We start from the raw sequence: 25,431 nt of genomic DNA on the forward strand, positions 1-25,431 counted from the left end.
AATGCTGTTTGCAACAAAGCTAAAAATAGCAACTCGTGCCGTTTATTTTGACGTGATTTTACTATAAATTCCAGAACAATCAAGTGAAGAAAGGGCGTCAAATGGGTATGGCTTTCTTTAACCAGTCACTCCACGGCAAAAGGGAAAACCAAAATATTCAGTACTAACAGAGTCATGGTTTCGAAGATTGCGTTACAACGATCAGGAACCCTAACCTGTCGTCATTTCCGTCCGTCTGCAAGCATCACTTGTTGCCTAGCAACTACTGGACTGCAGCCGCAGCAAAGGTTAACTCGTGGGCTCAAAATACTGTTTATAGTTCCCAGTCCCTATTGCACCACGTTGTGCAACTGGGACCCTGCTGTTTATCAGCGGCCGCCCCGCATATCTTTTCGCGCTGCGCACGTTTCTCCCTCTTTTGGTCTTTAGATTCGAAGGCAGAACCATGCCGGTTAGTATTCAATACATTTTCCTTTATTACTCGTTTCCTAAGGGAAGAGAAGGGCCAGAACTTGCCTTGATTATGGCTCATTTTATAGTCTTTGTGTTTCCTGTTTTAAAAAGTTAATTGCGACTCTCTCAACACTAGTTGATCGTGTTAAAGTTGTGCCTTTGGGAAACTGACTTGGTTTCACTTTAAAACCTTGAACCTTTACTGACGTAAGAACAAAGATCTCCGTTAGGTGATGGCTTGCTTTATTGGATGATTCAATGTTGTGGGCCTCTTTGTTGATAATTTTGTTCAGGCAATCCGATTAGATTGAATGTAGTTCGAGAGCTGGGCAAAACTATTGGTCGTCGCGTACGACATACTTCCTTTTGGAATGATTTTGCCCCTACCTGTATTTGAACTTATATGGCTCTGCACTGCCTGAGATGTTTTCTTAGCAGCGCAGATCCAAAAACTAGACCCTGTTGGAAGGAAGTCTGTCTCGTATAGCATAAACAGCTGATATAAGTAGTTCTGACTAAAATAGGTTAATGATGAGCCTTGTTTATTTTATCAATGATTTTCTCCAAGAGTAGCATCAAGCAGCTATCACAGCTGCTTAAACAACAACAACAACAACAACATCACTTTATTAAAAATAGACAGTTACAAGGTGTTTATATACCTTACTATTATGGATCTGTCATCTTAATGCAAAACTGTAGAATAACCTGACAGTTATTTGCAGATCACTGAACAAGAAGAGTTGCATGCTTCATTCTTCAAAGTGCTCAGAGAAATGTAAATGACTTGGCTGCGTATTCTAAAATTGCTCCCCATTATAGCTTCAAAAAACTTCTTTCATTTGCTGCTATGCTAAAACTAATAAGCTACGATAATAACATTGAGTAGTTGTACCATTACATTGCAAACAAACACTGTTATGAGTTGCTGTGGGAGCACCACTCTGGTACCTGATAGACTCTACCATGCCCAGGTCCCCCTTTTCTTGTGTATTTTCAACTGCATTGAATAGACATTTTGCTTCTTGCCGGGTTATGTCCAAATTAAATCAGGCTTGTTTTTGTTTTTTGACTCTGCCCCTATTACATGTTTTTACTGATTCAAACAGTGTGAACATTATAGTTCTTTTGCAAAACCCTTCACTCTATGGTGAAGGATTTTGTATCATTTGGTATCATTACTGCATAGTTTTCTGTGCCAATGCAAAATTCAGTTCAGTGTAGAGCTATATAGTCATTGAACACTTTTAATTAAATTAAAATACAAAATTGTAGTTTATAATTCCATGATGAGATTATCAAATGCACTTTATAGTATGGGGACGCTCTCCAGATTGAAATCAAATTTGGAAATGTGTGTTTTTGAGGAGAGGTGAAAACTGGAGTACCCAGAGAAAAACTTCTCAGGGCAAGGATGAGAACCAACAACAAACTCAACCCACATATGACGCCAAGTCTAGGAATCAAACCTGGGCCACATTGGTGGGAGGCGAGTGCTCTCACCACTGTGTCATCCCTGCTCCCCTAAATACATTCTGATCTCAGCAATTACTGCTGGTGTGGAATTTATTTGAACATTTTCTATAACTGTGCACAGTAATGGTGTGGTATTGTTACAAACTTATACTGCGTACATGAAATCTAACAGGTGATCTGTTTGTAGCGTGGTGTAAGTACAGTGTATGTATCCCCGTCATGTGAAAGCGAGTATTAAACCACTGTCAATTCCTAATTTACGTGTAACTTTGCCTTGCTAATACTCATTGGAGGTCAGAGTAATATTTTTCCTAGATAAAGGTTGGTGCTGTCAAGACTGTGGCAGCTTCCTAGTTTACATAATTCACTGTCAAATTGTTGTAATTTCATTGACCTAATGTGGATTCTTTTTTGGTTATTAGTTGTTCAAAGATCTTTTAAATCCCTCTGTGGAAGAAGAAAAGCGAAAACACAAACTTAAAAGGCTTGTACAAAGTCCCAACAGCTACTTCATGGATGTTAAATGTCCAGGTAAAGCCATTTTATATACATGTATACAGTTATCCTTTTTTTGTTGATGTTTTTTATGTGATGTCATTAAAAGTCTAAAACTTAACTAAACATATTGTGAAAGTTATCATGAATCAGTATTTGCTAATAGCTGATTACTGGCAAATTTCACCATAATAATAATAATAATAATAATAATGATGATAATAATAATAATAATAATAATATATTTATATAGTGCAATTTCCAGCTATGTCCATTAAAATCGCGCTTTACAATTAAATCAAAGAAATTTCATTACACCATACAACACTGAATTAAAAAATTTACATTTACATTCTTAGGTCTAATATTTCTAATGTACAAAATGTCTGTAATGTCGTATTTAATTATATAGAAAAGCTTTCCTAAAAAGTTGAGTCTTAAAAAAAACATTCAAGTCAAAGAGATCTTATCACCCACTGAAATTTCAACAGAACACAAATACATGTACTTGAGGCTAATCTTTAAGTTGCACAGTGCAAATGAGCCTGCTGGGTTTAGTAATGACCTCAAGCGATGAATAAACTATTTTTCCTTGTTTAAACACGGAGCGATCCTATAAAAGGGAAGGACACGCCCCCTTTGAAGCGCTTTGTTGGCTTCCAAACGGATCAGTATAATGGAGGATGAAGTCGGTAACGGTCGAGGAAAAAAGAGAGAAGAACTATCGTTTGTAAAATCGAAGAGGGAATCGATTTATCAATATATCTTGTAAAACACCAGAAATTAGCGAGATTAACGATAATAACGGAAGTAATCATGTTTCGTTGCCGCAATCGAAAGATTACATGTAACTTACCTCGAAATTCGAAATCCTTCTACCAAATACACAGCACAAAGATCGAAACCATTATAAACTGAAGCCTGCGATGAACTGGACATCTGTATCCCTCCATCTGAACATGTCGATAACCAAAGCGATCCTGTGTTGTTCGCCAAAACTGGCGGGATTTTCAAAATTTGGCAGATGTTTTCCGCTAAACGGCCGCTCGAGTCGTCATGTTGGGTTCAAGTTCATTACCGCTTGTGTATCTATCGACCAAGACGTGAAAACTAGCTCTACTAATCCGCTGGAAGTGGCAGTAATAAATTCTAAACTTCTATGCACAGGTCAAAAATAAAAACATCTAAACACATTTCGTACCTGATCATGCATATTTGCATAATTTGCTAATTCAAAAAATCACCAACGGATATAAACAAAACACGACCTGATGTTGCTCTCATGTATCTTATGGATGAAATGATAATGGCAATGGCTCTCATATCAGTATTAAAATTAGCCAGTACTAAATATATTATACAATAAGCGATAGAGAGGCCGACACTTCACTTTTCTCCTCCATAGCCCGCTTCGTTGTTTCTCCTAGGCTTCGCTTCCGCGACTTTGTGTCTTTACTTAATATCTCTCGCCCACTAAACGACACAAAGGATCGAAGCGATTCCATCTCGGAAGCCGGTTTCAGAAGAACAACCTATTTCGAGACAGAGTTTGTTTACGAACTTTATCCTATAACTCATTTCGGAAATATGTCGAAAGGATAAGATTTTACTAGCCGATAAATGAATGTCCGATCTCAAAATAGACGGATAACTTAACTTTCTAAATTCTTCTCCTGTAGCCATATTCGTTGGATTGATTTTGAACAAAATAATTCGAACTAAAACAGCTTTTCCGCCAACTCGTCACATCCTTTCAAATCGAAGTTGTGGGAACTTGAACGTGCTAAAATAAGACCTTTGGTAATCAACCAGTCCGATACGCGCGTTTGGGATTTTTGATTGACAGTCTGAACTGTTCAGCCTGGTCTTATAGGATCGCTCCGTGTTTAAGCCCTTGATCCAGGCCTTACTAAACTACACGAAAACATAAGACATACTGTTTCCATATAAGGGATAAGGGTAATATTAGTACAGTGTTCTACGTTCTTGAGTTACTCACTCACGTTTGGTTTGTTGGGCCGTTTCCAATGTCGCTGTGTACAGGGTTTTGTCTTGAATTTTGTTTGTTTATCCATGGATGACGAAGGTTTTGGGAAAGTTGAAGTGCTGTTCAAGCTTGACTGAGAGTACAAACATCAACAGGAGGGGGAGGGGGAGGAAATGCCTGCACACAAACCCCACGATTTTGAAAAACACCACCTGCTTAATAAGGCTTCATGCACCAAAGAGACCTGATTTGCTTGGGTCATGTACCAAACAATCTCGCTCTTGAATTGCATTGAAAAATTCACCATGCCCTCTTATTGAGGTCAATGTTACCATGCTGCACCGATCAGAAATCCATTTTGTGGTTAAAAGGGTTTTTTAAAATTGTTTCTGCTCCTCTCCCCTCTCATCCCCCCTCCTCTAATTTTTTTGCCTTCGCTCTAACTTTTTTGTAACAAAACCTGTGGAAATGCTTACACCAAGGACAAAAGGGCTTGGGACAATAATTATTGTATGCTATTGTCTGCTAATTTAGTGTGACTAAAGAAGCCATGTTATCCATCACACAGTGCACCCCAGACTTGCACCTTGTTCCCTCAATACCTTTATCATGCACTCACCGCATTGCTTATTTGCTTCCAGGTTCTTATAAACAGTTCTCTGATTGTCTCTTCAGGTTGTTACAAGATCACAACTGTTTTCAGTCATGCTCAAACAGTTGTGCTGTGCGTGTCGTGTTCCATGGTGCTCTGTCAGCCCACAGGAGGGCGAGCAAGACTTACAGAAGGTACATGCATCTGGCTTACCTAATGCTAAACTACTGCTGGTAGATTTTACTCACAATTTACAGATATGGACAAAACATGAGGTCTTTAGATGAAATTGTTTGCATCTCCCCCTGGATGGGATGCTAGCCTGTTGCAGGGCTACCCCCCCCCCCCCCCCAGCAGTATGTCATTAGTACACCTGGGTGAATTAACAGTTGTATCAATAACAATCTTCTACCCTGTTAGAGAGTGACTTCCTGTCAAGAAGTTCCCTTTCCTTGAGGAAGCTGTGTCAAATTATATTCAGTTCTTTGGGCTGAGGAATGCATTTTGTAGTATTTAATCATTTTTCTGGCTTTTATGATGTCAGGAATCAGCTATTTCTATGCCAGAACCTCTATTGTCTTAATTGCTGACCAATACAGTAATTGTTTCTGAGTAAGGTTTCTTGGTAATGTTGTTATACTAGTAGTTTTCAGGGAGCTTGTCTCCAGGCCACTTAATACTTGCATTTGTGGTGCTTACAATAGTTTCTCAAAACCCTACTATATCCTTGGGTTTGCCAGAGTAACATTGCAGCTTTGAAGTTTTACTAACTGAAGGAAAATCTCCATCATTCAAGTCTTACTAGAACTGACAATATATGAGGGAAAATATTTTAGACTGTAACAGTAACTAAATGCACACCATAGACTTCTAAAGACGTTTTTATTTAACTATTTGTTTTCTATTTATTTATTTATTTTTTGTAGGTTGCTCCTTCAGGAGGAAACAGAACTAAATTCCTCATCAAAGAATGTTGCATCAATTGAAGAAAAAAATAGTTTAAATCAACACTGATTTCTGTGTTATTTTTTATTAGTTTAAACAAAACGAGTATTCTTTTGTTGGAGCTTCCTATTTTCAGAAGTAATGTAGCTGTTAAGACCAAAGGAACTGTGTTATGTGATAAATGTTTGGGGAAAAAATTAATAACCAAGAAAGGTTTATATTAACTGGTAAGAACAGCGGTCTCGTTACTCAGACATACAAGTATGCTCTCACCGCTGACATTGCCTCTGTAAATAATAAAGTCAGTGTTGATTTATGTTGGTGTTGATTTGTCTTGTTAATTCTCCTATCTTCTCCCCAATTATAAAACTACTGGGGAGAAGTTATTCAAATATCAAGAAAATTCACCTTGGGTGATCATATGATATCCTTAATTCTCATGACTTCAAGGGTTGATTAAGCATTGATATTACAAGGAGAAATTTGATGCTGATCACTGTTAGGGCTTAAAGGGTTAAATGATAGCAACGTATGAACCGCCACTCTAACTCCTTAGATTTTCCTCATGGGCTCACAAATTCAACAGCGCTCAACTTTTGATGAAGAATGAAAAAATTACATTTTTGTCACTGATGTTGCACATTTTGTTGCACACGAGTAAATTTTCTTTGACAATTGGTTTTGCTTGTGTAAAAGTGAAAATTTGGTAAAATTTTGTGACAAATATCTGCTGAAAATTGTCGCGTAGAGATGTGTCGGTCAACTGAGATCTGTAGAAAATTCCCCTAGACTTGTGGCTAATTGTGTAATAGGCCTGAAATCTCGGACCATGAAATGCCTAAGCTCAAGAGACTCTATATTCATTTTGATACCCAACCACGCAAACATTAAAATTTCCAGCATATTTAAATGCCAAAAAGAAAAAAAAAAAAAAATGCCTGCGCTCTTGTACCGAGCGCTCATATGCCGAGCTAGAGCTGGCAGCGATCAACCAATTTGGAAAGCAAAATTCAATCCAATAACAAAGCCTAAAATTACCCTTTGGAAGAATATAATCCCAGGGCGGCTGCCAAGGCTTGTTTTCAAAGGTGCATTACAAAGATGACCACTACACTGTAACTCCCTTCCTGACCCTCACCGCGGAGATGCAAACTGTCTGTCAAGTTTCCTGTCTTCAACACAGAGTTTTCTCTTTATTTTCTCAGCCCAGCAACAAGGAAGGTTGGACTTTCTTCACCGCACAGATTTCACTGTGGAGAACGTTTCTGTAAATAAATCCTAACCCCGACACGGGTTGTTGAGCGTTTTCGCGTTTCCCGAGAAGTCGCATCAGCGGCACCGCGCATGCCTGCGTTTGTCGCTTTGTGTTTGTGACATCCTTTACTTTTTCGTTTAGCACAAGGATGTTTGCACTATGCCCAAGCACAATGCCGCTAACACAAGCAGCGCATTCCTGTTGAATTGTGAGCTTATTTTCCCCCAGGTTACATTTGTAAAATAATTACAAAGTCAAGGTTCTTTCCTTGTGCTTGTAATCACGTCGGTTCACACAAGATCTCGCTTCAGATCTGCAAGATCTTTCTTAAAACGCACATGTGTATCGTTGATTTTTAAATCAACTTTCATAATCCACGAAAGTTGTAAAAAATCTACCAAACATGCATAAGCTTGCATTCATTGCAGCTTTAATAACTCTGAACAAAGCAAATATTTTTTTTCCCTTTATGTCTGGGTCAATTCCAAAAGCGATCATGCCCCCCCCGGGCAAACCCCCGGGCATTTAACTTTTTTAAAAATGCCTGATCAAATTCCCCGCTATATGGGCCGATTTCTAGGTCAAATGCCCCACTGGTTGGGGCTGAAAAGTCATCGTGTTGGTTTTTTTTTATATTCGCTAGCTCTATTTATATAAAAATCAACGAAATTGATACATTCACAAATTTAAAACAATTTATTATAGAAGATAATGCATAACATCACGTACGAAACTCAACAAACAGAGAGTTGAACGATATATGTACCGATGCTCGTTTTTCTTTTATATTAAATGTACATGAAGTTTGCAAATACGTGTCCATTTTTCGCAAAATATTTGACTGCATGATTTGTTAAATAGTTTACGCATTGATTAAATAAATTGGATGATAATCATCTCTTGTTGCAATACAATGGGCATTTACGTTTACGTTTACCTATAAATTTAAAAGCATGCATCTTTATCACAAAAAAAATGTAAAGCACATTCACTTCAGGAATATATATTTCTACTACAAGTAGAACTGTGAACGGTTTGTTAAAAAACAGTGATAACAAGAACAATAATAAAAAACACTATGTTATGAAACCTAGGCATGCCAACAAGTCGAGCTTCGAACGCCGACCAAAGCGAGAACGAAGCTTGAGGGAACTTGGACATACCACTGAAAATGAGAAGCGAAGGGCAATATGTAACCCCGCCATGCCAAAAACAATCTCAGATATATTTGTTGTAACGCTTCTTTATGGGGTTGAGAAAAGATAACATCGGCCTAAGGGAGGTGACGTCATGGGTTATTCTTCGGGGCAGCCACGAACCGAGATCCGATTATACCGGAAATTGACCTGCATTCACTCTCTTTCAGTAGTAATGGCGGACGACGTCGGGGAAATAAAGACTGCGAACGTTTGTTAGGATTCGTTATGGTAGAATACAGAGTTCTTTCTACTTTCGTTTCTCGGCGACCTCAAGGATTTTACATTCGATTTGTGGAAGAAACGTGGAACTATGAAAACAGTCAAGATTTGCTCAGGTAACATCGGCCTACGGGAGGTTAACATCGGCCTAAAGGAGGTTAACATCGGCCTACGGGAGGTTAACATCGACCTAAGGGAGGTACGTTTTATAGCACCACGTTTGTATCGTATGTGTTATACTGGCACAATCGTACACATGGAAAGCTTATTTGCAAGCATTAAAACTTACAATCTTGCAGGAGCTTTTCTAATCATTGACCTGAGTGTGATTTCATTAATTTTATTACCAACTCATAACATCCACCTACAGGAGGTTAACATCTACCTAAGGGAGGTACAGTGGCTTACAGTGTATATTTTATAACTTATGTATCTTAAAAGTCAATTCATAGGCATAGAAGCTTACTCTCTAGCAGGGAAACTCATCATAAGGAGCTTTTCTATCATTGACTTGAATTTCATAAATATTTTCATTTTTACCAACTCATAACATCCGCCTATAGGAGGTAAAGATCTACCTAAGGGAGGTTATGGTATTATAATAAGGAAGGATGGACTTGAAGAAAGCTTACGAATCTTAAGGGGCTTTTGCATTTCGTGTACATGCCGTTTTAGAATAAATTTATTTATAAAGAATTATTATTATTATTATTATTATTATTATTATTATTATTATTTGAAAAGCCTTTTAATCTCACTAGAATGAGATTAATGAGAGTTTTCTCATTTTTTTATTTACACCCATAACATGGAATATTTAACAATTATTCACCAAAGTGGAGGTGAATAGTGATGGATATCCGTCACTATCACCGACACTGAGGTGAATAATTGCTTTAGTATATATCCACACAAGCTGAATAAGAAGTGGACCAAAAATTACTTTAATTTTGACAATATACCGACAAATGGCGGGAAATTTTAAAATCTTGCGCGCCGCGCGGTAATCAATTTCTTATTGTAGAAAGTTCTGTCTCACTTTCTTGCAGACAACTAAAACTTCTGGAGGCACTTGCTTAGTTGCTCACGTGTATTTTTTTCGATTGTTGTGCGAAATTTGTCCTATTGTTGAAACCACACTGCAAAACATTAGATGTTTCTTTGTTTACATTGTAATTATAGTGCTCGACAGTTTAGTAAAAAATGGATGGTATTTTTATTTTTCTCCTAGGAATATGAGGTTTGAAAGATTTAATAACTTACCATGTAATGTCGTCAAACCAAAATTTGTTGCCATTTTATTTTTTGTATTTTTTGTAATAGCCGTCTTTTTTAAAGAAATATTTTCCTCTTAAGTGACTGTGGCGAAACGGGAAGTCATCTTGTTTCTCTTAGGTTGCTCGGAGGTGAATAGTACTTGGCTAATCACCTCCGAGCTAGCCAATCAGCGCGCGCTACAAGCACTATTCACTTGTGTGGTATATACTAAAATATATTATTATCAATATTATTTTTTGGCAACACACTGACCTATGCTGGGTCTTTTATATTTATCTAATGAAACAATTTTACAGCCATAAAGATTTGCTGTGAGAGGGGTTATGGGTTTAAATAGAAAAAATGCAGGTGCATTAAAATAGCATAATAGCTGTTATGATGATTAAAGGCAATTGTTTTCTTGTTGTTGTTGTCGTTTTTTCTTGGTTGACCCCATCAACCTGTAATTTCCACATTAGATTTTGCTAGAAGTGACTGTTTATGACTGTTGAAATGATAGATCATTTTTAAAAATATAACCCTTAATATGTCAGAATTTATTTTAATTTAATTTGTGATCACTTACAAGAGGTTTGACTGTTTGACTGCTTACTACAGTACATTAACAATATTGGTTTTATTTTATTTCTTTTCAGGATGCAATACTTAAACTGTGCAGACCGCTGAAGAAACTGCTACTTCAAAGACACCTATGACTCATCAATTCCTCAAAAGACTTTGTGTACAACAGATGTTGTTGAACTGTTATTGTCAAGCTTGACCTCTCGTCATGTGGCAAAATTATGTAAAATTTGATATTCAAGTTTGTAGGGTTAATTGACGGAGGATCTCCCATATAATGATGGATTGGATGCAAATGGTCATAATTTTGTTCCTCTCTGGCAGGAAATTGTGTAGATTGGTATATATGTACCACTTAGAGTGCAAAGATACAAAATGACCAACATTTTTAAGTAAATATGTTTAATTGGAAGAAAGATTCTCAGTCCTTTCTAGAACTTAAGGATGGTGCCTGCTATTGTTACTGCGCATACGTTCTGTGCATCTGGAGATACTCGGGTTTCCTATGGGTGGTGCCCACTATTACAGGGATATTTTTGCGCACTTTAAAACTATGCGGAGAAAGCAGAACTTAGCAAGTGATTTTGGTATCCAAAAAGAAAATTGGGGGGAAATCATGCATTTTTCAGAGATAATAAAGCTTCAATTTGGAAAAAAGTGCCATACATTGCTTTGTATTTTGCTGCTTTTTAGAAAGATAAAAAATTGTTGCTTGGTTATCTCTAAAAAATGCGTGGTTACCCCCAATTTCCTTAAATTTGGCTTTCAATACCTGCTACCAAGATCTGCTTTTCCCGCATAGTGATAAACCGTGCAAAAATACTTCGCTATTAGTAGGCACCGTCCTTAAGCAGTTGTGAAGAGAAATCCCAAAAAAATAACTGAGGGTCTTTCTTCTACTTATTTCATGAATCACACATTTTCTTTTGTTATTCAACATCCTTTACTTAACTTACATACTTCATGAATATTAAACTAACTGAAACGAGGGATTTATACAGATAAATCCCTCATTTACATTAGCAGTACTGCGAGAAACGCACACATCAGGTTGCTTCTATTGTTCTCCGTTTCTCACCTAAGTGTGACGGTACTAATTAGCCGGCGTTTGTCCCCTTGAACAAAGGATCGCTATTCATGAAATAAGTCAGATAAATACCGAGAACGTCGGTATTAATCCATATACATCCCTCGGGCCGTAGGCCCTCGGGATGTATATAGATTAATACCTCCGTTCTCGGTATTTATCTCTTACTTAATCTTTCACCTGATATTGAAATGTATCTTTCAAATATCCATATTCAATTACAGTTATGGTTGCTAACCTTTATGGCTATTGAGTCAAAAAGATATGACATAAAGAGCTATTATTTTGTAAGTCAACAAATCTGTACCTCAAGTAAAGGTCAAAATGAAATTGAGCCATGCCATGAACCTTTGAGTGTGCTTTTCAAAAGATCCAAATGACCACCCCTAAATGTTTTCATTTTCATGTTTTAAGCTCATGACGTGTCATTTGATATCAAGTAAGCTCTATGCTTCTAAATACGGGTGGAACTTTGTCATGAGTTGGAGAACAAGTCAAATTTGAACAAAAAATAAATGCCTTGTCCCCCCCCCCCTCCCACATGGCATTTGACCATGTACCATGCCTGGGAAGAAGGGAATTGAATTTGGCTGGGGTAGAGATATTGAACTGAATTTACACTGTACCTTTGGCATTGGAGAATTTGGACTTTTCTCTTTTTTTTTTCTTCTGTTTGAATACAATAATTATTGAACAACTGAGACAATATAATATATAATGCTCTTTATTCATAACGATAGTACAAGAGAGTGCATGGTAATAAGTAATACCTGTAAATCGATATTGAGATGCCGAAGCCGGGGGCTTATATGGCACAATTCATACAGGAGATTGGTCAAAATGGTGCAATTACTTTACAGTTTACAAATAAATAAATAAATAAATGAATAAATAAATAGATAAATATTAATGTTAATAATAGTGGTGATAATAATAATGATAATAATAATAATAATAATAATAATAACTTAAATGAAAAAAAAAAAAATAACAAATAAAATATTAAATTAAGCTAAGCCGTGTATACGAGAGTTCAAAAGGACATGAATTCACAATTTGATTGGAAGTAATCTTTAAGTTTTTGTCTACAATTTGAGATAGTAAGCGAATTACCTAAATCAAGAGGGTTGTCATTCCAAATTTGAGGGCCTTGTGCATGAAGTGCAAAAGCCCCTTAAAATTCATAAGCTTTCTTCAAGTCAATAAATTCTTCCCTATTATACATACTTGCATGGTGCTATAAACATCATGACCTCCCTCAGGTAGATGTTTACCTCCTGTATACATAGGTGGAATTGTTATCACTTGGTAAAAATAAAATGAAATTCAAGTCAATGATAAAAAAGCTCCTTATGATCCCAAGTTTCCCTGCTGAAGAGTAAGCTTCTATGCGTATGAATTGAGTACACAATGTCTTTTGTGGAATTAATGAGTCATCGGTGTCTTTGAAGTAGCTGTTTCTTCAGCGGTCTGTGCAGTTTAAGTATTGCATTCTGAAAAGAAATAAAATAAAACCAATATTGTTAATGTACTGTAGTAAGCAATGAGAGAGTAATGTACAATCGTCTTTTAAGGTTTCTTAATAATCATAACATTCTCTCTGACAATCAGTATGGTTTTCGCAAGCATCACTCCACGGCTAGCGCTTATGCTCTTACTTGTTTATATGACAAAATCTCTTCCGCCATTGACAATAAGGAATGCACAGTTGGTATTTTTATAGACTTGTCCAAGGCCTTTGACACCGTTGATCATAACATTTTGATTTCAAAATTAGAGCATTATAGTGTTCGCGGCACTTCACTTAGAGGGTTCGAAAGCTATCTAAGCAATAGACAACAATATGTGGAATTTAATGGCGTCGGTTTGGAGTCTTGCGAAATTAAGTGCGGGGTGCCTCAGGGTTCTATACTAGGTCCTCTACTCTTTCTACTCTATATAAATGATCTGTGTAACGTGTCAAAGGTCGTGGATTTTATTCTTTTTGCAGTCATGATACAAACATATTTTTCTCCCACAAAGATTTTAACTTGCTTCCTGGAATCGTGAATTCTGAAATGCTTAAATTAACTCAATGGTGTCGAGCAAACAAGCTATCCATTAACTTTAAAAAATCAAATTTTATGGTTTCTAAACCACCCCAAAGGAGGAAAACACTTGATATATCTATTCAAATGGACAACAATGAAATTGAACGTGTGGAAGAGACAGTATTTTTAGGTGTTATCCTCGATGAGCATTTGTCATGGAAGCCTCACATTCTTAGTGTTTCTAGAAAAATATCAAAATCAATAGGTATTATTTATAAGTCTAGTTTTTGCCTTCCCAAAACCTCCTTACGCTCCTTGTACTATTGCCTATAGTCTAGTTTACCATTACTTAATTTATTGTGTTTCTGTGTGGGGATCGACATATCAGTCTAATTTAAATCGGATTATTGTTCTGCAAAAGAAGATAATCAGAATAATATCTAAAGTTTCTTTTGATGCTCATACTGGGTGTTCTTTTTAAAGAACAGGAGATTTTAAAATTCTCTGACATTTATTTATACCAAATAGGTAAATTTATGTATCTTTTTAAAAGAAGCTTACTTCCAAATTATTTTCGCGATATGTTTACTCTTGCAAGCCAGATACATTCTTATAATACAAGAAATTCCAACCTTTTCTATATACCTTATTGTCGAACTAATCTTCGAAAATTCTCAATTCGGTTTCAAGGTCCTACGCTTTTCAACTCGCTTAGTCGTGAAATTCAAAACAGTGAAAGTATCAGTTTGGCGAAAGACTTAGAAAATTCCTTCTTTCTAAGTTAAATTGACTCTTTGTTGAGCTACACACCCTTTTTTTTTTTTTTTTTTCTCCTTTTAAAAAAAAATTAATTGGAATTTTCATTCAGTACCATTAACTTCTATGGTTTATCCTATAGTTCCAGGACGCCTATAGTTTATAAGCCCCAGGCTTCTATATAGGCTTCCTAGCCTTTAACACATTTCATCTGACTTGTAAATAGTTTAGTAGGAATATTGTGTATCATCTTTAATGTATTTATGTTGTATTTTTTGGTTAATGGCAAATAAAAAATGAAGCAGTCAAACAGTCAAACCTCTTGTAAGTCAGATCACAAATTAAATTAAAATAAATTCTGACATATTAAGGGTTATGTTTTTTAAAAATGATCTATCATTTCTACAGTCATAAACAGTCACTTCTAGCAAAATTTAATGTGAAAATTACAGGTTGATGGGGTCAACCAAGAAAAAAATGACAACAACAACAAGAGAACAATATTGCATTTCACTGTATATTTCCATGTTATGAGTGTAAATAAAAAAATGAGAAAACTCTCATTTATCTCATTCTAGTGAGATTAAAAGGCTTTTCAAATAATAATAATAATAATAATAATAATAATAATAATAATAATAATAATAATAATAATAATAATAATAATAATTCTTTATAAATAAATTTATTCTAAAACGGCATGTACACGAAATGCAAAAGTCCCTTAAGATTCGTAAGCTTTCTTCAAGTCCATCCTTCCTTATTATAATACCATAACCTCCCTTAAGTAGATCTTTAACTCCTATAGGCGGATGTTATGAGTTGGTAAAAATGAAAATATTTAATATGAAATTCAAGTCAATGATAGAAAAGCTCCTTATGATGAGTTTCCCTGCTAGAGAGTAAGCTTCTATGCCTATGAATTGACTTTTATGATACCTAAGTTATAAAATATACACTGTAAGCCACTGTACCTCCCTTAGGTAGATGTTAACCTCCTGTAGGTGGATGTTATGAGTTGGTAATAAAATTAATGAAATCACACTCAGGTCAATGATTAGAAAAGCTCCTGCAAGATTGTAAGTTTTAATGCTTGCAAATAAGCTTTCCATGTGTACGATTGTGCCAGTATAACACATACGATACAAACGTGGTGCTATAAAACGTACCTCCCTTAGGTCGATGTTAACCTCCCGTAGGCCGATGTTAACCTCCTTTAGGCCGATGTTAACCTCCCGTAGGCCGATGTTACCTGAGCAAATCTTGACTGTTTTCATAGTTCCACGTTTCTTCCACAAATCGAATGTAAAATCCTTGAGGTCGCCGAGAAACGAAAGTAGAAAGAACTCTGTATTCTACCATAACGAATCCTAACAAACGTTCGCAGTCTTTATTTCCCCGACGTCGTCCGCCATTACTACTGAAAGAGAGTGAATGCAGGTCAATTTCCGGTATAATCGGATCTCGGTTCGTGGCTGCCCCGAAGAATAACCCATGACGTCACCTCCCTTAGGCCGATGTTATCTTTTCTCAACCTCTTTATGGTAGTATTAAATGGCTTACATGGAATACAAATCATTTTTAAACGCGACCGCTGACCAACATTTTTTCGACGGGTCAAATGCCCGATGGGTCGCGTTTCTATTCGCGTCAAATGCCCCACTTTGTGGAGCCGAACAGGGGTCAAATACCCGGGGGTTGCCCGGGGGGGGGATGATCGCGCTTGGAATTGACTGATACATTAGACATTGTAGTTATTTCCATGGTCCATTGCCCAAGCCAATATTAAATGAGCAATAAATGTTGTTCATTCAGTCTTGCGTGACTACCGGGAGTGACTCAGCGACTTCGGCAGCGAAAAGGCAAATGCAACTGAGGTGATCGATATTTCTCCCAACATTCAGGACAACTTATTTAAAGCGCGCCTATAATGAGTTTTGAGGTTGCTAAGTGGGGCTTGTTCCTATATGCCGTGTCTACATTTCTTGTATCGACAGGTAAGCAAGCATCCACTATTTCAATTTATCCAGTATTGCTAAATGTTTTTTCGTTATGTAACACGGTATAAATACAGTACAACCAGTGCCTGGCTGAGCTGTAGACTTCGAACAGTCCTTTTCTGTCAGGGATGGTTCAATGAGATGCAATGCACACAGACAGACAAGCGGGACTTAGTTTGTCAACACACACTACAACATTGTTGTCTTTCTAGGTATTTCTATCCAGTTGTGCTCATGATCATATAAATGAACTCGTGCTTGAAGCATTCTATGCTACAGGAAGGTCTGCCTTGATTTTACTGACCACTTGCTGTTTGGAACCAATCGTCTGTAGCTAGCTTGGTTTGTGTCCGGCAAGGCTCATTAGTACACGTACCGATAATTAGGTTTCAGTCGTTATGAATAATTAAGTAGGGTCAACTTATACTCGGTCCACAGGGAAACGTTTCCCCCAGCAAGGGATGGCCAGCGTAACGGGCCAGTTTCCATCTCTCCATTCAAGCAAGCCCTTATTTTAATATTATTTTTAATCGTGTTCTCACAGTTGTGGGGCTATAATGAAAAACATACTGCCTCGTATTTTATCGCGCAGTGGTTCTTTTTGGAATTTTAGGGTGCGTTCGATTGACTCTATTCCATAGGCATGCATACAACGATGACGAGAAATAACGAAAGTTTGGAGAAATGGCTTTCCAAATTTACTTAAAAAGAGAAATCTAACAGATATTCCGCGCTTATTCTTATTCCGGAATACGGTCAATTGAACGAAGCCTAAGATGGTAGAGGATTACAGCGGAAAGCTTGTCAGTCTTATTCTATTTTATCCCTTTGAGGTTTCAATCAACCCAAAAGTACTATCCTACTATGGTATGCCAAGAAATTTTGAGTGAATTTTCCGATATCCTCGGAGACCCATAGGTATTTGGTCGAGATGGAATAAAGTAAAAATCGAGCAAAAATCCGCGCAAAAAAACATGATGTTTTAAATGTTCATTCTTGAAAACTTTTTATCGCCTCGATTTTTTTTACGGGATTTTACTTCGTCCCACCCCCAGCCCCGTGTCCCCTGCCCCGGTATCTCCGACGATGTTTTGGGGAGTATATGTTTGACGGAACTGTTTGAATGTTTATCGAAGGAACTAATTATTTACTGTAAGGTGAATAAAATGTTTATTCGTCATTCTTTTTTTCATCCACAGTCAGCGGTCTGAAATGCACTTATTTAAATTCAGTTTGTCTGAGTACCTCGTCAATAGGAGACTGCGGTAACTCCAGCAAACAGATGACGTGCCCTGATGTTGCAAACAGGTGCGCCAACATTTCAACTGAAGTGAAAACAGAAGCTGGCATGCTCAGAAGCTACTTCTACGGCTGCGCAACTCAAAAGATGTGCACGGATGCCAAAGAACAGCAGAAAGTTTGTGAGAAGATCTTAAACCTTGGAGGCGACACAGCCAAGTGCAAAATCACCTGTTGTAAATTAGATTTTTGCGTTCCACTTGCTGTTACCGCTGGTGTCGGCTTTACTTCAGTATTTAACCATCTGCTAATGCTTCCTTGTGCATTGATGTTCACTCTTTCTTTGAGCTTGTAGGTTTCTTTTCTTGCACTAAGGTAAACATCAAACTGTAAACATTTCTTGTTTAAACTGCAACGCAATGTTTAGTCTGTTCCAGTGACAGCAACTATAACAAATAAACACAATAAAATAGTATCTTTCTGCTCGTATATTGGTCGACTCGGCAAAAGCAGGCGCAATGTTTCGCCACTGTGTTCTGGACAAAAAGCACTCGGCTGTTAGCAATCTTAGCATGCAATTGCTGTGCGGAGAAATTCAATAGAGCCGTTTTCCATTGAGTGTCGGCCAATCATAGCAGATGCATACAGTACAGTCAACCAATCAGTATCCGAAGAAAATACATGCAACAGGCGGCAAGCGCGGGAAAACGCGTGCGAGCAAATCACCAAGACTGTGGTTGTCGTTTTGTACCGTATCAGTTGAAAAAGTGGCGCGAACGTTTTGTTAACCAATCACAGAGGAAAGAAAGCAATTATGAAATTACTTTCTACAGCCAGTTGAAAACCGCCCTATCTAAAGTTGTCACCGGATTTGAGACAAATAAAGCTAGAACTCGTGCTGAAGTTGTTCGAACCCTTTGAAATAAACATTCCCACTCCCCACATTTGTGTAGCCTGCTAGTCTTCCATTCCATTGGAAGGGAATGGGGGGGGGGGGGGGGTCATAAATGGAACGCCCAGTGTAAACATGTTCTGTTTTCTCGTCCCGGAAAACATGGAAACTATAAAGGTTTTCAATACAAGGAACATAGTAAGGGAATAGAGATAGAGCAAGCTATGGGAAACGCAAGTCAATACAAAGAAGTGCAGTTGTTTTGAATACATTTTTGCTGTCAATACGAAAACTGTGCGAGTTTATGAAGCGAGCTCTGACACTCCGTAACTGAGTATATCTGATTCTGCTGATTATAAACTTATTACTGTATTTGGTAAATGGTCCATATACAACTGAAAGAAATCAATGACTTTCTTAATTTGGCAAGAACCACTTCTACAAACAGGAGTAATTTGTAGCTAGACCTTCTTGTAGATTAGGATCAACAATGGACTTGAAAGATGCAAGGCTGATCGAACAGCTAAAATTTTAGAACAATTGCCCAATAATTCGGTTACACAATTAAAACTAACCTTCAACAGAGGCTAGAAAAGCTAAGTGAAAATGGAAACAAACCGTTACAATATTTAACTGAACAAGATAAGATAAAATAATGATACGTGATATGTTAAAAAGAATGACTGTAAACAACGAAAAAATTAAAGCTTTAACGGTCAAAACTGAACAGAGAAGGTATATCACTATGAACACAACACTAATGTGAAAGATTAACTTCCATTTCCTCTATTCATGCCTTTAGGTTCTAATGTATTGCCTCTTGAAATTCAATATTTTCTCTTGCTTTTCGGAAGTTGTCTCTATTTGAATTTTTGAGTTCTAGAGGGATTGACTAAATTAGTCTTCTCACTATCCGCCTAGATTAGCTCTACCCGCAAGTTAGTGTTGTCCTTGAATTTTTATGTTAACATTTTTGAATAAACATGAAACTTGAAACTTGATTTCCAGGAGGTCGAGCGAGTGTTCGCGTGGGATAGAAAAGTAGTCTGATACGACAGTGGGCTGATCAGGTTGTTGTTTACCTAACACTTTTCCAGCTGCTTGTCTGTGTTCTCTAAATTGGTCGCTGATTTATCGTTTGGTTTCACCGGTGTACTGTGTGTTACCGATTTGTTACATTGGATCACGTATATTGCGTTCAATCAATCAATCAATCAATCAATCAATCAATCAATCAATCAATCAATCAATCAATCAATCAATCAATCAATCCATCCATCCATCCATCCATCCATCCATCAATCAATCAATCAATCTATTTAATGTGGTCAGTACGCTTAGCTAAAAAAGCTAGTTTACAGGTACGCCACGAAAAAAAAAAGAAAAAAAGAAATTATAAGAGCCTTTTGAAGTCATATAAATTTGAATAAATTAAGGTTAAGAAATAGCTAATATTAAAATATAAGAATTTAACAGTGTTGTTTCCAAGTAAAATGTACAAAAAAAATGTGATCATTATGAGCAGTAAACAAGGTTACAAGTATTTTAAAGTATTATTGCTATTGTTATTATTATTATTATTATTATTATTATTATTATTATTATTATTATTATTATTATTATTATTATTATTCTAGGAGAGAGCAGAGTTTATTGAATAAGTTAACGTGCAGATTTGAAACTACCATGAAGAAAAAAAAAAGAGATAGCGAGCCCAATTTTAGACACGGTCTGCCCGTCTGCCCTCAGGGCATCCCGCGTAATGACGTTTAATCTGCATACACAATGATATCGAGAACTTACTGCAAAATAATACAACATAACAAGCAAGCCCTGTGAGAAGGTATTCATTTCTAATTACCATTCCTGTGGTGAGAGTTTGGATTTTGTTTCAGGGCAACTGGTGAGGTAAGAAGACTGTAATTTGACAATAGTTTGCCAGCATAATCCACAGAATTTTAGCGATGTGTCTATTAGCTTGTTCATTTTTGCAGTTAAAGTGGGTCTGATCTGTGAATGACATCCTAAAGTATGACCATTTGAATGAAAGCTATGGAACAGTGTTTTACCGAGGTGTAGTTGTATAACGTGGTTCTACTTTTTCAGTCGGTGGATGAAATCCTAACAGTGACCATTCGAATGGAAGCTACTGAGCAGTACTTTCTTGTGGTGCTTTTTATTGTTTTAAAACAAAATTGAGAAAGTTTTCCCAGTTTGAAACAAGCGCACTTTTTACAGTGAAAGAGCAGCTTAACAGAAGTGACATGCTGCAGCTATAAGATGTTGATTCAACTTGCCATATGATGACACCCTGGGAACGTTGACAAATTTCTACTTTAATAGTGAAGCAAAAGACTAAAGACCTTGACAGATATTTTTCTGTCCTTAAGAAGTGCACAAATAAGTTCGATTGCTTAGTTTACGAACTGTTGCTAATTGGAGAGTTAACACTATCTCTCAATGTCCAATCGGACTCAATTCAAGCTAAACTATTTACGTGACATTGTATATTCAGACATTATGTTAATTTTTTGGTGAACTATTTCTGACATTGACTTTATTTATTTCTATCACTTCGAACTTGATAATGGCGTCATGACGACTCCGAGACGTTGTTCGGTTTTATCTTTTATTTTTACTTGTCTATGTATATCTAGTTAACAATGAAAAAACAAACAAACAAACAAACAAACAAACAATAGAAATTCATATAACGATAAAGTTCTAGAAAATCATTTAACTAAAAATTCCAAAATCAGAGCGATTCGGCGTTTCGATGTATAGCTAACATGATGCTTTCAAAGTGAGAAGTGATCATCGCAGTGAATTTTCCAATTTATGCAATTGGAAACTAGTAGCCTGAAAAAAATTCAGGCTTCAACGCGATTCGAACCCGTGACCTCCGCGTTACCGGTGCGATGCTCTACCAACTGAGGAACCTACAATTGACCTTGCTCCCAATGTGTGGCTTCATAGCTCAGTTGGTAGAGCATCGCACCGGTAACGCGGAGGTCACGGGTTCGAATCCCGTTGAAGCCTGAATTTTTTTCAGGCTTCTAATTTCCAATTGCATAAATTGGAAAATTCACTGCGATGATCACAAACCGCTATTTATTTTTGGCAAACGTTTGTTGTTAAGAAAAAGGGCGTTTTTAGATAACAATGGACAGGAAGTTTGGTCAAAGCACGTTTATTATGACCAGTAAAGCGGTAAGGAATGTCAAGCTAAGGACCTGAATAAAAGAGCTTTTGTTTAAAAAACTCTCCAAACCGTGGATAAAAGGCTGGGAACAAAACCTCGATAAGAATTAAATATAAATTGTACACGTCAGGTGATGAAATTAAGTACAAATATTATAGAAATAAGATTTCCAGTCTGATACGACTTAGTAAACGTAAATACTACCATGATTATTTTGAGAGCAATTTGACAAACATGAAAAACACCCAGAAGGGAATTAATGAACTACTTCACCGCCGCAAGAACAGCTCTAAAACCATAACTGCGATTAAAGACTTTAAGGCTTAAAGGATGATAACAAAATTATCAAAGAAGCTTTTAACATCTCGAACATCATGAATGAACATTTTGCTTCTGTTGGAAGCAGACTAGCTGGTAAACTTAGTTTCACCTCCGTTACATCACTATCATGGCTTGAATATGTGGGCAAGTGTGAATCTACGATGTCATCTTTTCCATTTCAGCCAGTAATGCCCAAGGAGGTAAAGTTAGAAATTTCATCGATCCCAAACAACAAATCATATGGCTTGTATTCCTCTCCTACCAAACTATTAAAACTCGCAAAGGACATCATAGCCCCTGTGATTTCGGAAATATTCAACACATCTATTTAACTGGGGATATACCCTTCCGAACTAAAAATGGCTAAAAACACTCCAATATTTAAAAGTGATGACAAAACAGACGCAAACAATTACAAACCAATCTCTTTACTGTCGAACTACAATAGAAATTTTGAGAAAATTATGTTTAAAAGAATGAAAGAATTCATTGACAAAAATGACCTCTTAAACTCCTCCCAATAAGGGTTTCGCAAAGGGCATTCGACTCAACATGCTTTACTGGACATTGTCAATACTATCCAAACCAACATGAATTAAGGTCGATCTATACTCATGCGGATCGAATTTTCATAGACCTCAAAAAAGCCTTCGACACAGTGGATCACGATATCTTGCTTAATAAGCTCCACCACTATGGCTTTCGCGGCATCATTAATGACTGGTTTGCTTCATGTCTAAAAAATCGCTTGCAAACTACACAAATAGGTCAACATGTATCAAGTAAAGCCATGATTACCTGCGGTGTCCCGCAAGGGTCTGTTCTAGGCCCATTGCTTTTCCTATTATACATCAATGATACGCACTCGCTTCCTGGGGCCAGGCATTGAAGACTTATCTTAATAATATTCTCCAGAAAAGAGCACTTCGTATGATTTATTTTACCGATAGACGTGAACATGCTGTTCCCTTGTTTGCCGATGCGAATATCTTATCTTTGACGTTTCTATACTACGAGTCTGTTTCCACGACGTTAATAATAGTAACACGCCTATAAACATCTGAAACTTTTTCGAAAAACTTCCAACGTCCATTCATAAAATAGTCGATCATCCACCTCTGGAAACTTTTACGTCCAAAATTCTAGACTAGAAATACATAACGTTCTTTTTCGCGATTTGGCGAAAGACTGTGGAATGAGATACCGCGTCGTATAAGAGATTTACCTAAGAAAGAATTCAAAGGAGAAATTCGCCGGCTTCTCCTCAATATTTTGGAAAATGAAAATGACTATATTGAAACGCCTATTATAGTACAGAAAATAGGTTTCGCCAAGGATGAGATGAAAAATAAAGGCAGTTTATGTTTTGTTGATTAAACAGCACATGCAGATGATGAAAATGCGAGGAGAATTACTGAACACATTGCTTCCAGCCCTTTTCATCTGCCTGAATCGCGTTCATCTTCGGAAAGTTAGCTGAATTTTTTATTTACAAACGTTCCTCAGTAATTACAGAAGCTGTTTGTTGTAATATTTCTGAAATCGATTACTCTTCTGACTCTTGGAGCTCTATTAACTGGATTTGCGATGTCCACTCAGGGCGGCTGTCGTTCTGGCTGCGGCCGAAAAAGAGTATACGACAGCAACAGCACAAATCATAAAGTTTGGAATCGGGGACATAGAAGGATTTGCCTGGATAGTTATTAATGTTATTATACCTCGCTAAACCTCAATATTGCTATGAATGCATTGACATATGATGAATGTAAATCAGACATGAATGTAAATACCGCTTTTATTGTTTTGACGAGCCGACCTTTTCTTCGTGCCACAACAGGCCATTTTTATGATGCCGTCATTTGACTACAACTACCAGAATTCATTTTGTAAATTCAAATTTTGTAATCCCAGTGGAGAGCAAAGAACAATAGCTCTAATTAGCATGAGAAAACAAAAAACTGAAGGATTCTGGTAGTTGTAGTCAAATGACGCGTGCAGTGTACTTTGGCAGTTTTGCAGGGGCAATCGCGGGTATTGGACGTAGTTTTTCGAGCACAAGTAGTTTTGCAATTGCAAGGATCGGCATATAAACAAAAGGAACTTACACGTAAGTCATTATTTATCAATATGATTTATCAATCAATCAATCAATAAATAAATAAATAAATAAATAAATAAGTAAATAAGTAATTAAGTCACTGTATTGGCAAAGGTAAGTTGACCGATAATTTACATCAGACAGCACATACTAAACGCGACTCATGCGGTTAAACTTAACTCATGTGATACACTTTCAACAACGGCACTTCGGACTTCCGACTTCGGACTTCGGACTTCCGACTTCCAACTTCCAACTTCCAACTTTTTTAAATTTTTTTTAAATTTTTAATTTTTTTATTTTATTTTCATTTTTTTTTAAATAAACTCTAGTGAGCAGCACACAGCAACAGATCTTGTCAACTTCTTTATTATCTCCTACCGGTTTCGTCTGATAACAGAGACTTCGTCAGGGAGCTAGAGCAAGACAGTGAGGGAACATATTTTATACCTAATCATTGTAGTACAAATCACGTTCCAACAAGGGTGTGAACAGTGAAAAAACACCCAAAAAGCATTACGTGCAGGATATGACGGAAATACTGCGTGACGCTGAAAATGCGCAATGTTTAATTTTGGAGCTCACGGATTTAACGTTAAATCTTAACGTTAAATCTTTAATGGAAAAAACTACCTCCAAAGATACGGGACCGCAATGGGTGCAAAGATGGCAGTATCCTTTGTCAATATTTTCATGGCAGAGATCGAAACAGAAATAATTGGCCGTAGTGCTACAAAACCGCTTACATGGAAGAGGTACATCGATGATGTCTTCTCTCTATGGAACGTAAGCAAAAATGAAATCCAAACTGTTACAGGGCTAGCCAACAACTATCATGTGACCATAAAATTCACGGCTGAAATTTCAGATATTGAAATCACTTTCCTTGACACATGCGTATACAAGGGCGAAAGATTAAAAAAAGAATCAAACCTTGAGGTGGGCACGAACTTCAAACCGACAGAAACGTTCCAGTACACGCATTTTTCTTCCTGCCACCCTCCAGGCGTCAGGAAAGGCTTTACCAAAGGCGAAGCCTTGAGACTTCTCAGAAAAACCTCTTCAAAAATAAAATTTAAAGAATCCATCACTCTATTCAAACAGAGACTACGCAACAGAGGCCCGGGGGGGGGGGGGGGGGTACTCCCTTACATGGGCTATATAGGTATGTGCGGCGACAAAGGGTATGGTTTTTCGGCTGTTTTGATCATAAATAGGGTATCGCTTTAGCCATTTTGCCGCCATTTTGGTAATAAATAGAGTATAGATTTTTGCACTCTAGTCCTGGGTTCGATTTTTTTTAGAAGAAGCTACTTCAGGTCATAAATAGGGTAGGGAAAATCGCA

At 37.0% G+C, this 25,431-nt stretch overlaps 3 protein-coding genes, 3 long non-coding RNA genes and 1 other non-coding gene across 7 annotated transcripts in view; 5 read left to right on the plus strand and 2 right to left on the minus strand.

The window, feature by feature from the left end:
* Nucleotides 1-25,431, plus strand: part of LOC146453503 (glycine amidinotransferase, mitochondrial-like) — a 161,570-nt gene that overhangs the window by 104,034 nt on the left and 32,105 nt on the right. The window lies entirely within an intron of this gene.
* On the plus strand, nt 333-6,264 carry LOC146453509 (small ribosomal subunit protein eS27). The gene is made up of 4 exons (XM_085096528.1): nt 333-451; nt 2,352-2,460; nt 5,087-5,197; nt 5,930-6,264. The coding sequence occupies exons 1-4, from the start codon at nt 446-448 to the stop codon at nt 5,956-5,958; spliced, it is 255 nt and encodes an 84-aa protein (XP_084952654.1). The 5' UTR covers nt 333-445; the 3' UTR covers nt 5,959-6,264.
* LOC146453510 (uncharacterized) lies at nt 6,002-16,196 on the minus strand. Its single transcript, XR_014859483.1, has 2 exons — nt 16,074-16,196; nt 6,002-7,668 (listed from the first exon to the last, which is right to left on the minus strand). It is a non-coding gene; the product is annotated as an uncharacterized LOC146453510 (long non-coding RNA).
* LOC146453511 (uncharacterized) lies at nt 8,522-11,894 on the plus strand. The gene is made up of 2 exons (XR_014859484.1): nt 8,522-8,820; nt 10,535-11,894. It is a non-coding gene; the product is annotated as an uncharacterized LOC146453511 (long non-coding RNA).
* On the minus strand, nt 12,037-15,801 carry LOC146453512 (uncharacterized). The gene is made up of 2 exons (XR_014859485.1): nt 15,503-15,801; nt 12,037-13,040 (listed from the first exon to the last, which is right to left on the minus strand). It is a non-coding gene; the product is annotated as an uncharacterized LOC146453512 (long non-coding RNA).
* On the plus strand, nt 16,126-18,045 carry LOC146453513 (uncharacterized). Its single transcript, XM_085096527.1, has 2 exons — nt 16,126-16,330; nt 17,533-18,045. The coding sequence occupies exons 1-2, from the start codon at nt 16,264-16,266 to the stop codon at nt 17,925-17,927; spliced, it is 462 nt and encodes a 153-aa protein (XP_084952653.1). The 5' UTR covers nt 16,126-16,263; the 3' UTR covers nt 17,928-18,045.
* Nucleotides 21,431-21,503, plus strand: Trnat-ggu (transfer RNA threonine (anticodon GGU)). The gene has a single exon. It is a non-coding gene; the product is annotated as a tRNA-Thr (tRNA).

Source organism: Pavona decussata, unplaced genomic scaffold (assembly GCF_977016875.1).
Source record: "Pavona decussata unplaced genomic scaffold, jaPavDecu1.1 SCAFFOLD_330, whole genome shotgun sequence".
Classification (NCBI taxonomy): Eukaryota; Metazoa; Cnidaria; class Anthozoa; order Scleractinia; family Agariciidae; genus Pavona; species Pavona decussata.

Excerpts from the sequence above, each read along its gene's own strand:
- LOC146453513 (XM_085096527.1), top strand. The coding sequence starts at position 16,264 with ATGAGTTTTGAGGTTGCTAAGTGGGGCTTGTTCCTATATGCCGTGTCT. Across the intron at positions 16,331-17,532 it reads TACATTTCTTGTATCGACAG|TCAGCGGTCTGAAATGCACT; the intron begins GTAAGCAAGCAT and ends TTTCATCCACAG.
- LOC146453509 (XM_085096528.1), top strand. Across the intron at positions 2,461-5,086 it reads CATGGATGTTAAATGTCCAG|GTTGTTACAAGATCACAACT; the intron begins GTAAAGCCATTT and ends TTGTCTCTTCAG. Across the intron at positions 5,198-5,929 it reads GCGAGCAAGACTTACAGAAG|GTTGCTCCTTCAGGAGGAAA; the intron begins GTACATGCATCT and ends TATTTTTTGTAG.